Source organism: Loxodonta africana, chromosome 19 (assembly GCF_030014295.1).
Source record: "Loxodonta africana isolate mLoxAfr1 chromosome 19, mLoxAfr1.hap2, whole genome shotgun sequence".
Taxonomy (NCBI): Eukaryota; Metazoa; Chordata; class Mammalia; order Proboscidea; family Elephantidae; genus Loxodonta; species Loxodonta africana.
In genome coordinates this window covers 73,088,864-73,105,113 of record NC_087360.1, presented here as the reverse complement: position 1 = coordinate 73,105,113, position 16,250 = coordinate 73,088,864, and the positions used below count along the sequence as shown (strand labels likewise).

At 39.5% G+C, this 16,250-nt stretch overlaps 1 protein-coding gene across 4 annotated transcripts in view; it reads left to right on the top strand.

Annotated features, from left to right (window-relative positions):
* The window catches only part of DLC1 (DLC1 Rho GTPase activating protein), a 428,029-nt gene that overhangs the window by 91,413 nt on the left and 320,366 nt on the right, over positions 1-16,250 (top strand). For all 4 annotated transcript variants that reach the window (XR_010318665.1, XR_010318666.1, XR_010318667.1 and 1 more), the window contains exon 3: positions 5,573-5,713. Coding sequence is in view for 1 of the 4 variants with exons in the window: in XM_064272864.1 (XP_064128934.1) it covers positions 5,573-5,713 (141 nt within the window). In the remaining 3 variants the exon portion in view is untranslated. The remainder of the gene's footprint in view (positions 1-5,572; positions 5,714-16,250) is intronic.

Here is a 16,250-nt window from a genome sequence, read left to right as displayed (position 1 = left end):
CTGAACAGGTTTCAGGGGACCTTCCAGACTAAGAAAGACAATGAAGAAAGATCTGGCCATCTAGTTCTGAAAATTAGGCAGTAAAAACCCTGTGGATCACAATAGTCCTATCCTCAACCAATCATAGGGATGATGCAGGACCCAGGAACTTTTTTTTTCTGTTATGCATGGGGTTGCTATGAGTCACTGGCCACTTGACAGCAGCTAACAACAATAATATGAAGGCTTAAGTCATTAAGAAGGGCTTTAAGAGTCAAGCTTTAGCCTCCTCTTCACCTACTGTTCATTCCTTGATTTAATTCTTAGCTATTGAAGCATCATTTCTCCATAGCCTTCCTAGTGCACTCACCATCTCCTATCTGACAAGTTCAGTAGTAATTCCTCAGTCTTTGGCTGTAGCATTTAATGCTGTTGACCGTCTTCTGCTTCTTGACTTATCACTCCCTCAGTGTCTTAGTTATCTAGTGCTGCTATAACAGAAATACCAGAAGTGGATAGCTTTAGCAAACAGAAATTTATTTTTTCACTGTCTAGGAGGCTAGAAGTCCAAATTTAGGGTGCCAGCTCCAGGGGGAGGCTTTCTCTCTCTGTCAGCTCTGGAGGAAAGTCCTTGTCATCAATCTTACCTGGGTCTAGGAGTTTCCCTGCACAGGGACCCTGAGTCCAAGGGACACACTCTGCTCTTGGCACAACTTTCTTGGTGATATGAAGTCCCCCTTTCTCTCTGTTCACTTCTCTCTTTTATATCTCAAAAGAGATTGACTCAAGATACAGCCTAATCTTGTAGATTGAGTTCTGCCTCATTAAGTTAACTGCCTTTAATCATTCCTCCTTAATATCATGAAAGTTAGGATTTACAACACGTAGGAAAATCACATCAGATGACAAAATGGTGGACAATCACACAAAACTGGAAATCATTGCTTAGCTGAGTTGACATTCGTTTTTAGGGAACACCATTCAATCCATCACACTTGACTTCTGGAGCACCTCCTGGCTAGTATCCTATTAATTCTATGTCCTCATATCTCACTTCTTTGTGATCTACTCCCATCATACTCCCATCAGAATTGTTCTTCTGAAATGTTAAGTCTGATCATGTCACTTTTTGCTCAGCATTCACCAGTGGCTCTCCATCACCTTGTTGACCCCCTTCTTTGCATAGCATGTAAGCCCTCCATGTACTGGTTCCTGCAAAGGAAACCCAGCACATCTCCCATCGTGAGCACACAGCCCCGTAGATCCACTGCTGCAAACCAATAGCAGTTGCATAAATGCAATATGTTGTCTCACAACACACACTTTGAACAAGGGTCTGCCCTTGTGCCTTTCTCCCATTCAGCCTGCAGGAAAACTCAGAACCTAAAGCAAGTGTCTTCTTGAAAAGGATTAGCCCATCGGAGCTCATCACCCCTTCCTTTGTGCCACAATTGTACTGTGTACACACCTCTACTATAGCACACACCACACCAGTCTCCTTACCACAGTGGGGTCTCATCTGGGATCCTTATCTTCCCATCGCCTGGGACAGTGGAAGGCGTATGGCATCAGTGACCAGTGAAGCCTTGTAGGAAGACAGTGTCAAGGGTGATTACAGAAGGGGACGGTGAGTTGCAGAGAGATTATTATGCAGCAATTGTAATGATGATTCGGAGCTTGTTAACCACTTAGTTTGGGTTTGGGAGCAGTGAAAAAGAAAAGGAAGGAATTGATGTGAAGGATCCTGAGAGAAGCATGTGTGTGAGTGAACAGAGGAAAGAAAATAAAATACTAATCTTGATTTAAAAAAAAAAAAACAGGTTTATGCTAACATACACATTCATGGCCCTGTTTCCATTGCTTATTTACTTGTGTTTTGGGTCCCCAGCAAAATAGCGTGGTGATTACATTGGGAGGTTGGACTCTAGGGTCGGGCAGATCTGAGCTTTAATGCCAGCCCTGCCACAGAGTGTGACTTTGGTCGAGTTACTTACCTTAAACCTTGGCTTCATCATCTACCAAGTGATGAGAATAATACCTTTCACATGGGGTTAGTGAGCATTGAGCAGTAATGGCCGTCAAGCACTGCCTGAAAAAGATAAAAAAACAGTGGTACTTTTTTTAAGGTATTATTTCAGCTCAGAAGCATGCAAGAAAATGCAAGATCAACTTGTCAGTCACCTAGTCAAGCCAAAAAGAAAAAGAAAAAGTTTTTTTTTCTAGCCATAAATAGGAAGGCAAAATTAATGCAAAGGATTTCTGACATACGTAAATGTCAAACATAAATGGCTTACAAATTACCTGCTGTTTATGACTATCCATTGGTGTTTACAAATTACTTGATATTTATGGTTGTTTGATGTTGATTCATTTGAAATTTTAATAAGTCATATTTTTCTTAAGATAAAATATTGTTTATCTTTTCCACCCCTCCAAAAAAAAAAAAAAATACGTGCTGCTTATTTGAAATCACTAAGGATGTGATAAATTTGGTTAGAGTTACGTATTTTACACACACAGACATATAAACTATTTTCTATACTTAAGATCATTATGTATGTCAGTTGTACCCTTCCAATTGGAGATTCAGTTCCAACATTATTGGTGATTTATAATTTTATAGCAGAAACTATTAAACCACTTCTATTTTGAGCACAAAGGAAGGAGAGAAATTAACATTAGTTAATCCAGTTGTTGTTTCATAAAACAGTATTTAGTGAGCATCTTCTATGTACTAGACACTATTCTAGGTACTGGGGACATAGAAGTGAACAAGACAAGTGAAATTCCTGCTCCTGCGAAACACAGATTTTAATAGAGGAAGACAGACAAGGATTAGAAAGCGATTAATAGATACAGACAGATAGGCAGATAGGTAGGTAGATAGATGGATGAAGGATGGTTGGATGATAGGTGGATATAAGTAATGGTAGATAAACAAGGTAATAAGTTTGTAAAATAGAGCATGAAGATGCTGTAGAGTTTGAAGGATAGAAATTACTTTAGCTTGAAATGTCAATAGATGTTTCTCTAACCCCATTTACCCATTGCCTTCAAGTCAATTCTGAATCATAGGAACCCCATAGGACAGAGTGGAACTGCCCCATGGCATTTCCAACTTTAATCTTTAAGGAAGCAATTGCTGCATCTTTCTCCCATGGAACAGCTGGGGGGTTCCAACCGTTGACCTTACAGTTAGTAGCGAGCTGAGACCTGAATGACAAGAAAGGGTCAGCAAAAGGAGATTCTGGGGCAAAGCTTTGTGTTTCAGAGCTGAAAAACATCCAGTATGGCTGAAGCATACTGAGAAACAAGCCAATTAGAACATAAGGTTAGAGAGTCGGGGAGCAGGGCATATATAAGGTTAGAGAGTCAGGGTGCAGGGCATATATAAGGTTAGAGAGTCAGGGTGTAGGCTGTGTATAAGGTTAGAGAGTCAGGTGCAGGGCATGTATAAGGTTAGAGAGTCAGGGTGCAGGGCATATATAAGGTTAGAGAGTCAGGGTGTAGGGTGTGTATAAGGTTAGAGAGTCAGGGTGCAAGGCATGTATAAGGTTAGAGAGTCAGGGTGCAGGGCATATATAAGGTTAGAGAGTCAGGGTGTAGGGTGTGTATAAGGTTAGAGAGTCAGGGTGCAAGGCATGTATAAGGTTAGAGAGTCAGGGTGCAGGGCATATATAAGGTTAGAGAGTCAGGGTGTAGGGCGTGTATAAGGTTAGAGAGTCAGGGTGCAAGGCATGTATAAGGTTAGAGAGTCAGGGTGCAAGGCATGTATGAGGTTAGAGAGTCAGGGTGCAGGGCATATATAAAGTTAGAGAGTCAGGGTGCAGGGCATATATAAAGTTAGAGAGTCAGGGTGTAGGGTGTATATAAGGTTAGAGAGTCAGGGTGCAGGGCATGTATAAGTTTAGAGAGTCAGGGTGCAGGGCATATATAAGGTTAGAGAGTCAGGGTGTAGGGTGTGTATAAGGTTAGAGAGTCAGGATGCAAGGCATGTATAAGGTTAGAGAGTCAGGGTGCAGGGCATATGTAAGGTTAGAGAGTCAGGGTGCAGGGTGTGTATAAGGTTAGACAGTCAGGGTGTAGGGTGTGTATAAGGTTAGAGAGTCAAGGTGCAGGGCGTGTATAAGGTTAGAGAGTCAGGGTGTAGGGTGTGTATAAGGTTAGAGAGTCAGGGTGCAGGGCATGTATAAGGTTAGAGAGCCGGGGTGCAGGGCATGTATATGGTTAGAGAGTCAGGGTGCAGGGCATATATAAGGTTAGAGAGTCAGGGTATAGGGTGTGTATAAGGTTAGAGAGTCAGGGTGCAGGGTGTGTATACGGTTAGAGAGTCAGGGTGCAGGGTGTGTATAAGGTTAGAGGTTCAGGGTGCAGGGCATGTATAAGGTTAGAGAGTCAGGGTGCAGGGCATATGACTTTTGACCATAGGGGCCATGGTAAAAAGTTCACCATGTAGAAAGGATAGACATAGAACTATCTGAGCCATAATTGTCTCAGGTTAGAATGGCAGTGAGTGATCTTAGCCTTTGCTCCCTCCCCTCTGCTCTCCTCACTCCAACCCTCAGTGCTCACAGGCCACATGCAGCACAAAGAGCATTTGATAAATTAGATGCACAGCCTTGGAAAGGTTGCATTCACTCAGCAGATGCGCCGTGGCCACATACTGCGTACCAAGAACACATAGTGATCGTAATGATAACAATATTTATAATAATGACTAGCATTTATCAAAAATTACTACGTGCCAATTACCTGCACTTTGTGTACAGTTATCGTTGTTAGGTGCCGTCAAGTCAGTTCTGGCCCAGAGTAGAACTGCCCAGAAGAGTTTTCTGGGTTGTGATCTTTAAGGAAGTAGACTGCTGGGTCTTTCTCCTCTGGAGCCATTGGGTGAGTTCAAACCACCAACCTTTTGATTAGCAGCCAAGTGCTTAACCATCTGTGAGACCAGGGCTCCTTTCACATATAATAGCTCACTGACTCCCCATGAAACTCTGTGAGAGCATACTATTATTATACCCATTTTCAAATGAGGAAATCAAATCACACATGACAGAGAATAATCCCTGCCTTCCATAGCTGATGGCCAATGCGGTGATGTCACCATGGAGGTCTAATGGCAGAGAAGAGAGCGAGGTGAGGAGAAATGAGACCTGTCTTCTCACTGGGCACCGTCAGTGTCCCTGTGAGGAAGTCTAGGTAGCACTGTGTTGCCTGAGGGTGTGAAGTGAGTTGCTCACAGTCACACAGGAATGAATCAAATGGGGTCGATGGGCTGTGTTTTGACTCTTACTCCTGTCCCCTAGCTGGCTACACTACTGCCCTTTCCAATGCATAAGAAGCTGGTAAATTACCAAGATGGTATGTTACTATCAAGTTGTTTTATTTTAAAAGAGGAGCCTCTGAAGAGTAGCAATTTCATTGCATAAAAATGCATAATTATGGCAGGCACGTTGGTGTCAATTGTCAGCCACTGTTTGGCGCCGTGCATCAGGGGAAGGGGAGGTGGAAGGTGCTGGTACCAGGGAAGGGGGCTGGTGTAGGACCGCTGACATGCCCTTTACAGCAAAGCATTTTTTTTTTTTAAAAACAGGATCTGGAATCAGGGTCTGAAAGTGGAGCAGATACCATTTCACTAAATCAGACACAAATTAATTTTTCATCTACCACGGAGTCTACTGTGCTGCCACCTCCCACCCCAGTGACCACCTCCGGAACCAAACCCAAGGCTATGGTAAGTTATAAATGGTGACAGTCCATCTCACCATGTAAGTGCTGCTGATTGTCAGGTAAGAGTTGATACCTCATTCAGTCAGTATAGAAGAAACAGAGTCTTAGCTGCAGTGACATCATAGTATCTAATTAGGTACAACTCTAGAAATATATGATGCTTTTTTGAATAAATGATAATAACACGAGTACTTCACCCAAACAGGTCATGGATCCAGAATTATCCAAAATATGACGATTACATTTTGTGACTGGATGCCCAGAGCTTTAAAGGGTCAGGAGTGTAAAATCTGGAGAGGGCTCTCCCTGCATTGTTATTCTGCCCACACCACTTACCAGTTGTTTGACCTTGGGAAATGTACTAGATGGGTGGGTGGGTGGATGGATGGATGGATGGGATGGTGGGGTGGGGGGTTAGGTGGGTGGATGGATGGATGGGTAGATACAGTGTCTTAGTCATCTCGTGCTGCTGTAACAGAAATACCACAATTGGATGGCTTCAATAAATAGAAGTTTATTGTCTCACAGTCTAGTATGCTAGAAGTCCAAATTCAGAGTGCTGGCTCCAGGGGGAGGCTTTCTTTCTCTGTAGGCTCCAAAGGAGCACCCTTGTGATGCAACGGTCTTCCCTTGGTCTGGCAGCATCTCAGCTCAGGAACCCCAGGCCCAAAGGACGCACTCTGCTCCCAGCACTTCTCTCTTGGTGGTATGAGGTCCCCATGTCTTTCTGCTCGACCCAGCACTTCTCTCTCGGTGGTGTGAGGTCCCCATGCCTCTCTGCTCGATTTTCTCTTTTATTTCTCAAAAGAGATTGGCTTAAGACACTATCTAATCGTGTAGACCTCATCAATATAACTGCCACTAATCCATCTTATTACATCATAGTGATGGAATTTACAACACAGAGAGAGATCACATCAGATGATAAAATGGTAGACAGTCATACACTTATACAAGGGAATCATGACCTAGCCAAGCTGACAGATATTTTGGGAGGACACAATTAAATCCATGACATAGACAGATGTAGATACATGCGTGTATATATATCCATATATATATGCACATACACACACACCATAAATTTCCTGTGGACATTAAAAAACAAAGCACATGTAAAGTGCTCAATGAGACATTTGGCGCAGAATAAGCACCGAATAAACCAAGCCACTAACATTATTACGTTGCTTCATAGACTTTACAGATGCTACCAAAACACATGAAAAGTGGCTTATTTGCCACGTGGGGTAATATAACTTGGTCTTCATTGTGAATAAAAGATATTTTCCTTTAAGTAAAAAATTTGAAAGGCAACAGGAAAGCAGCATTTGACTCTAAAAGATAACATTTAGGGAGGAAGTAATTGCTACTTCAAATACCTAACGTCCTGGTAGCCCCAAAACAACCATTCCTAGCTCAGTGAAAATCAGTGTCATATTATTTGTAAATGCCCGTGTTGGCTTAGCACAGAGAAACAAATTTGGATTGCCTGATTGCCTGCCTTTAAAATAAAAGGCACGTCTGAAATAAAAATCAAAAGAGAATATTCTGATGTTTAAACATGTTAAGTTGTAATCGCAAGAAGAGTGAAAACATATCATTTAAATCCCACATATGCCAACTGCTCTCTAAAGTCAGACTTTAATATTTACATAGAAATTAAATTCTGTTATTTATGTCTAGAACATTTTTTTGATGGAATAAACATTCATTGAACACCTACTACCTGCCATTCCTTACTCTAGATGAAGAAAGACTCAGAGGATAAAACCTATCCTCTGTCTTTAAAAACAGCTTATAGCCTAGCAAAGGGAGGCAAACACGTAGACAGTGAAAGGCAATATGGGCGATAGAAAACCAGAAAAAAAAACAAACCCATTGCCTTCAAGCCAACTCCGACTCATAGAGAATCCTAGGAGCACTGGTTTTTGGACTTCAAGAGCAGGCGTGGGGCTGACATGTAAGAACAAGATAGGAAGGAAGGCTAATTCACTTTTTAAAGGTATTTCGCTTTGAATTCACTTGTTAAGGACTTGCTGTATCCTGCAGAGCATATGCCTAATGTTAGCTCTGTGTTCATCTTTTATTTTAGAATAATTACCATTGGCACCCACTGTTCCTCTCTTTGAACATACATATTTCAATGTGTGATTACCTTATAATTTGTAACAATTTTTACAGCTGTCTGTGCAGTGCTTAGTCTTTCTTTAATACCCCAATGTCTGCCTAGACAGCCAATATAGTTACCGAGAAATATGTACATACTTTTATGGTAACCATAAGGCTTTTGAATGAAAAACATAAAACTTTCAGTTCTCCCAGGATTTTAATCCCATAGAGTGACAGACTCTTTCTTCAAATTTCTCATAATTTGCCACATCAATTTTCCAAAATATTCACCCCACAGGCACAACTGAGAAATACTGCAACCACTTCTTGAGCAGAAAAATATTTTTTCATGTACCCCAAATCAAACTGTGAGTGTATATCCAGCAACTCACAAGTGACTTATTGCCTGCAAGTACAATCACTTCATGTGTGTGCTACAACTCATTAGCCAGTGAGCAGTGAACATTGTTATGCAATTAATTTGACTTCCAAATGCAATATTCCACTTTGAGGTAACTGAAATATGCATTACACATCTTGGCTAATTCCATAGGTAGCGTTAGACACCTGTACACGCCACTGTCTCTGGCTCCTGAAGTATAATTCAGTAAAATTCTCTAGCGGGCCACGAAAACTACCCAGTAAGAAACAGTCCACTGTCAAAAGCAGCTAACAAGAATATGGCCAATAATAAAAAGTAGCTTGAAAAACTAACTCGTTTTGGGAAGAAGGAGTGTTTTAATTTGTGTGTGCATTTAATTTTTTGTTTTGTTTTTAAGTGGTGCTGTTATTCTTTTGAGTACTCCTTTGGAAACCCTGGTGGCGTAGTGATTAAGTACTATGGCTGCTAACCAAGAGGTCAGCAGTTTGAATCCACCAGGTGCTCCTTGGAAGCTCTGTGGGGCAGTTCTACTTTGTCCTATAGGGTTGCTATGAGTCGGAATCGACTCGACAGCAGTGGGTTTGGTTTTTTTATAATAATTACTACAGCTTGAAAATAATTATTAGGCCACGATCAGCTTTATGTTTTTTTGTTGTTGTTCCCGGGTTGGAATATTAGACTAAAGAGTAATTTTACTGGTTTTGAGAGATTAAACAGATATATTTCATAGCCTGGCTATGTGAAAAGACAGAAAATTCTGGTATCCTGCTGAACGACTATTTTAACCATAAACTAAAATTTAAAATTAAGTAGAAGCATGGATTTCTAAAAACACCTACTGAACACCTTCGTGAAGAATGAACTAACTCTGCCCCATAATGCCACGTTTTTAAAGAATGTTAACTTTCATTTCAGAATTATTTAATCCGGCATTGGATTTCCTCCTGTGAAGTCTATTTATAATGGTGACTAACTACCACATATATTTGGTTTTCCCTTTGTGTGGAAAGCCTTTGGGTATCCAACTGCCTATTTTTCAAAAAGATTTCTTCTTTAAAATATATTATTAGAATGGCACCAAGGATGAATCTTCAGAGTTTTCATAAATGCTATGTGTGCATGCTGCTGAAAATGAAATATTAAAGTCGATTTCTGAGATGTATTTCACACAAAATGAAGGGGTGAAAAAGCAGATTATTTGCCATCAAACAATTGGTTAGAAAGAAAGAGAGGCCCAGTGCTTCACGGCAAGAAGTTCATCAATTTCTTTCCAAAACTCTGTTGTTCCCCCCGTCCCCGTTGGAAACAATCTCGTAATACCTTTCATTCTAGACACTTCTGCAAACAACACGTGAGTAGTTGTATTGTTTTATAGAAAATGCTTTATTTGCTTGTAGAACAATATATGGACATCGCTCTGTCCATGATACCTTCAGTTGTTCCTGTGTTCATTAATATAGGGTTGCTATATGAACGACTTTAAAGCTGGGCCCTAAAATGTCAGAGGTTTATTATTCTTGTTGTTCCTAAAGATACTTATAAATTTAGGTGTTCATTAAATCACTATTAATCATACATTTGTGACAGAAAGATAACAAGTAAAACAGAGTGTTTTATTTGGAGATAAGTAACTGGAGGGACAGGAGACTCTCTCATGCTGCTGTAAGAGTAACAGAGAGTGTCCCTAAGAGAATGACATGTTTTTAATTTAGCCTACGCTCCCTCCTGCAAAATGAAAAACCTTAGACACCTCGTGATAGAGAGACTTCTAATAAGGAGACCGCTAATGCTGAGACCCTCAGTCATTTGGGCCTGATGTGGACACAGCTATCCAGAGCGGCTGTGAGTACAGCCTAAACTATCTACAGGAACTTTGCGGTGCAGTGGTATTCATATCGGAATGTACTGCGTACTGGAGTTACAAACCATTTCTTTTATTGAAAACTCTAAAAACAGGATAAATTCTTAACCTTCAAAATTTGTAATTGCTATAGAGTGAATGGCCAATACCAGTCCATTTCAGCTCACTAACAACTACAATATCAATGTTTATTTGTTCCATTTTTGATGATTTCTTTAATCTTCCTATATTCATACTTCATGCATTCCGTGTTCCTATTATTAATGGATATTTGCAGCTGTTTCTTCTCATTTTAAGTTGTTCCTTCATTTTCAATTGCCTCATATGCATGTGAAAGCTGGGCAACGAATAAGGAATATCAAAGAAGAATTGACACCTTTGAATTATGGTATTGACAAAGAATATTGACGATACCACGCATGGACTGCCAAGAGAACAAAAAAATCTGTTTTGGAAGAAGTCCAACCAGAATGCACCTCAGAAGCAAGAATGCTTAGACTTCATCTCACATACTTTGGACATGTCATCAGGAGGGATCAGTCCCTGGAGAAGGACATCATGCTTGGTAAAGTAGACCCAAAAAATAAAGTAGAAGGTTAGTGAGAAAGAGGAAGACCCTCAATGTGATGGATTGACACAGTGACTGCAACAATGGGCTGAAGCATAACAATGATCTTGAGGATGGTGCAGGACCAGGCAGTGTTTCATTCTGTTGTACCTAGGATTGCTATGAGTCCGAATTGGCTCGATGGCACTTAACAACAACAACATAGGGTGATAAAGACAGATTGGTCTTATTCCGGGGCCAAGCTGGCAACACTACTGTAGCTGTAATTCCACAGACTGAATATGCCCCTAACCTTGTGATCATTACTACCAAAACGGAGATGAGACAGATAAGGGGGCTAATCATTAGCTTGTGGAGGGGCAGGAGCCAAAGGCTGACACAGTGATGCCCAGCCAGAGACAGCTAGCTCTTTTCGAGAGTGGTATGGGACAAATCCTGCCTAAAGGCTGCTGGACAATGGCCAGAATAAAGCCTCGAGATTACCTCCTGCCTGGTGAATTCATGATGACCTAGATGGCTTTAAGAAAAGAAAAAAAGACTCCAGTGCCAGCGTCAACCTGATATTTTAGCTGTTTTTGCTGACAGTTTGGAGCCCTGGTGGCACAGTGATTAAGAGCTCAGCTGCTAACCAAAAGGTTGGCAGTTTGAATCCACCAACTGCTCCTTGGAAACCCTATGTGGCAGTTCTGCTCTGTCCTATAGGGTAGCCATGAGTTGGAATCAATTGACGGCAGCAGGTTTAGTTTGGGTTTTGACTGACAATTCCAAAAGCTCCACAGTCAGTCTAATCATTGTTGAAGAAAAAAGTATCCCAATAGGACCCCAAAGAAGCCACAACCGTTTATACTGTGGTGCTTTAATGAGACACTTACATACAATCCGTAATTTCCATCCCTCTGTCGTGGTGGAAAGGAATAGTCATCTTCTGGCCCAACATTCCCTTGTCAATAGTGCTCTCCTCCCTAAAGAATGTAAATGTTTTGAAGTGGGGACAAAAGGAGGGGGATGACAACTATGTAAGATTTTTGAAATTATATTTAATGAATGCATTAAATTTTAAATCATTTAAAAACAGGTGCTCATTTCCCTGCCCCCCCCCTTTTTTAACCAATGAGATATGATCTCATCTACATTGTTCTTGAAATCACCAATTTATATGTTTGATCACTGTGCACATAAGAAAAAGAATGATAAATTATCATTCATGGTATTTCTATGGATTTAGAGCTAAACCTGGTAAAAGCAGAGACTACAGGAATATGAGCTTTAGGAAAGCTTTGGACATTTTAACCTGGTTATAATCATGGAGAAAATTATTTTCTACCAATGTAATAATAATATCAAGAACAAGAAGACAACAACAGAAAGACAAACAACCCAGTCTAAAAATGGGCAAAGAATTTGAATTGATGCTTCTATACCAGTGGCCAAAAGATGCTCAACGTCGTTAGTCATTAGTGAAATGCAAATCAAAACTACTATGAGATAGTACTTCACACCCACTACCATGAATAATCAAAAAGACAAATAATAACAGGTGTTGGTGATGATGTGAAGAAATTGGAACTCTCATTCATGGCTGGTGGGTATGTAAAATGGTGCAGCCACTGGGGATAACAGTTTGGTGGTCCCTAAATTAGTGAACATAGAACTACCATATGACCCAGAAATTTTACTCCCGGGAATACACTCAAGAGACTTGAAAGGAGGCACTCAAACAGATCCTTGAACATCAATATCCACTGCAGCACTATTCACAACAGCCAAAATGTGGAAACAATCCAAGTGTCCATCAACAGATGAATGGATTAACAAAATGTAGTATATACACACACTGGAATATTATTCAGCCATGAAAAAGAATAAAGTCCTGATACATGCTATATGATATGGCTGAACCTTGAAAACATTATGCTAAATGAAATAAGCTAGACATAAAGGACGAATATTGTATAATCCCCATTTATATGAAATATCTGGAGTAGACAATTTCATAGAGACAGAAGGTAGATTACTGGTTACTATGACTGGGGGGGGGAATGGGGAGTTATTGCTAAATGGGTACAGGGCGTTTTTGAGGGTGATGAAAAAGGCATGAAAAAAACAATGGTGATGGTTGCACACCACAAGTGTGATTCATGCCTCTGGGTTGTACACTTGAAAATGGTTAAAGTGGCAAATTTTATGTTCTGTGTATTTTACCACAATAAAAAAGAAAGTACAAGCATTTACGGAATGCAAACCAAGTAGCAGACACTACATTACGTTATGGACTTACCAGACATGTTTCAGCAAATCCTCACAACAGCCCTTTGTGGTAGAGGCTATTTCTTTCTTTAGTCCATATGAGGCAACTGGGACTCACAGAGGCGAAATCCACGTTGCCCTTGTACTGCACCGATATCTTCCATGCTCATGAACTCTGCTTTACATAGAGAGTCACATCATAATCACCCAGCCTTAGAGCTAATACAAATTAGTTTGACATGTTATTATATCGTAAATAAAATATCACTAATGTTTGAATTCCCAAAGTGAAAACTAAACGAAAAAGAACAGTGGCTGACTCATCAAAGCATGGTGTAGGTTATATGGTTCTAACATCATTCTCTAAATCATCCACCCCAGATTTATAAATATGTTTGTTTATATAATATGGCCAAAAAAGAAACCATTGCCATCATGTCAATTTCAACTCGTACAGACCCTATAGGACAGAGCAGAACTGCCCCATAGCGTTTTCAAGGAGCGACTGATGGATTCAAACTGTCTACCTTTTGGTTAGCAGATACATTCTTAACCACTATGACACCAGGTCTCCTTGTATAATATAGTATATTTATATTTATGTATGGATATATATGTATCTAGCTCCATTCCCTGATGTTGTTTTTCAAAAAGACTGTGTTGTATAATTCTTATCTATATGGTCAATTTTTTAATTAAACCAGATTAGCAATTATTAAATTCTTTATAGTTACATAATTTTAAAAATTACATAATTATTTAATATAAATTACAACTTTGTAGTATTACAAATTATAATGATGTATTTATTAATTTTGTATTAGAGTATTACTTGGGATAAACATAGAAACTACCAATGCAGATTTGCTCAATGTTACCAGGTGTGGAGCATGGTGGTATATGTTTCAGGATAGGAGATGTGAAATTTGGAAAGATCTGAAAAAGCTTTTTAAAAGAGAAAAGCTTATAAGGTAGAAGAATAAGGGTTAAAGGGCACCCTTTGCAACCAATAATCAACTCGTTAATTGTTGCTTCAATAAAAGGAGGACTTCCATGTAGGGCTGCTGAAAAGTAAAAATTAGAAAGGCGGTAGAATACTGCTTTGATAGGGGATTATTTACTGAAGATGTTAGGGACAGTCTGATTAGGAGTATGACATTAATCCATGATGAATTAGCCACAGGGGCTTAGAAAAAGAATTTTTAACCTGGAGTTCATAGGTGGTATCTTAAGCTGGGTTCTCTAGAGAAGTAAAACCAGTGAAGCATACACACACACACACACAGAGAGAGAGAGAGAGAGATTTATCTCAAGCAAATGGCTCACATGGTTAAAGAAGCTCGCAATTCCCAAGTCCCTTGGTCAGGCGTCAGGATGGAGGCTTCTACCAATTCATAGCTGTACGGCCTGTTAAATGCCAGATCGGCAGGTCAGACAGCAGGCTGCTGGCTCACGGGGTATGGAGGCTGATGAATTCCAAGATCAGCAGGTCAGATGACAGACCACTGGATCAAGTCCTGAGGACCATAGGTCAGTTGATGATGAGCTGGATGCAGGATTGAGAAGAAGCAAATGAGCGTTGCCAGAATATCCATATATCCCCTTACAACTGATTGGCTGATCACATCATGGAGGATGACTACATCATTACATAACTGCCAAATTACATCATTACATAACTGCCAAACTACATTACATAACTGTCAAACCACTGAGACTCTTGGCCCAGCCAAGTTGATGCACAATCTTAACCACTACAGATGGATTTCGGAGGGTCCCTAAAATTTTATTTGAAAAGTATGTGTGCAGATCAGCATTTACGTATTTTTGGAAAGACCGTAAATGACTTTATCCAGTCTCAAGAAACTCTTCAAACTCTTCCTGCAAAAGAAAAGACATGCTCTATTTGAGTTTTTATGGTTCAGTCAGTTACCCAGGGAAAGGCTTGATGTTGGCACTCTAACATCTTTGGCACAAGCAGTAAATGCCTTCAGGTGCATTGATGGAATTACTTTGTTTGGGTTTATGTCCTAATGGAGAATTTCACAGCACTCCCTTTGTCATAAATTAGGCAATGCTACAAGTGTATGTGAAAGCTGATTTTGCTGAGCAGCTATAAAAGTGTCGTTTGCCTTTGTCTTAATTATACAGCATAAAATAAAAATACAACTGATCCAAGAAAGAAACAAAAAAACCCACCAGGGGTTCCCATGATAGTTTTAATGCAAACCAGGTTTTATGTCTAAATGCAATCACGTATCTTGTGCATATGATCATGATAGGCACAAACACTTAAAATTGTATAAATGCATGTAGACTCTGGAGTCCAAATCAAGTCATTTTAAAGTACCATTTAAAACCCAATTCATGTGCAGAATTTTAATAATGTCTCTATTTTGTCTTCAAACAAACAAACCTAGCTGGCTGTCAAATTGATTCTGACTCATGGACACCCTACATGTGTCAGAGTAGAACCTTGCTCATAGGGCTTTCAATGGCTGATTTTTCAAAAGCAGATCTCCAGTCCTTTCTTCCGAGGTTCCTCTGGGTGGATTCAAACTTCCAACTTTTTAGTTAGCCGCTGAGCACATTAACTGTTTACATCACCCATTATCAGATGAATTTTTACCAAGGCTGCTAATGTTCTTTACTGCTCTCCACTATTTTAAACAAAATGGAAGGATAAAAACATGTTTTTTATAAATGGGAACTGTAAATACTCTTACTAAAGTCTGAGGGAAAAATGTGCAAGGTAACATAAAACTGGCTAAAATGTAAGTAGTATTTCATAATGTCACATAGGATATTATTGGCTTTCATATCCTACATGGACAAAATATTTAGTAAAGGAAAAAAATGACACACGTAGAAATTTTAAACAAAGTTTAGTCTCTTCTGAAACATCAAAAAGTTGGATTAGTACAGCTTACAACAAATTAAAGTCAAAATATAGTGCTCTTAGAAAAATGCCTTTGATGGTAAGGCTTGTGAACGTGGCAATATCATTTTGATACAGGGAAGCAATAGCATAAATGTGTGTGTATTTTTAAAGAAATATTTGTCTGTGTTCACTAAGATCTTCATTGCTTACAAGGAGAAGAAGATTAAGTTTTTAAAAAGAAGATTATAGCTTTTTTAAGAAAAATTGAACTACCACAGAGCTAGAAAAAAATATTTCTAAAAAGGAAATCATTTTATAACTATAATGAGATACTTCTTTGAATTCTATGGTATTAAAGCATAGAGGATTCAATTCACATAGCCTGGATTTAAAAACAATAATTAAACATGTAATTTATTAACCTTGGAGTTTGAAAAACAAACATATTTTCCTCAACCATTTGCCTTTATATTTAAATAAGTTTAAAATTTTC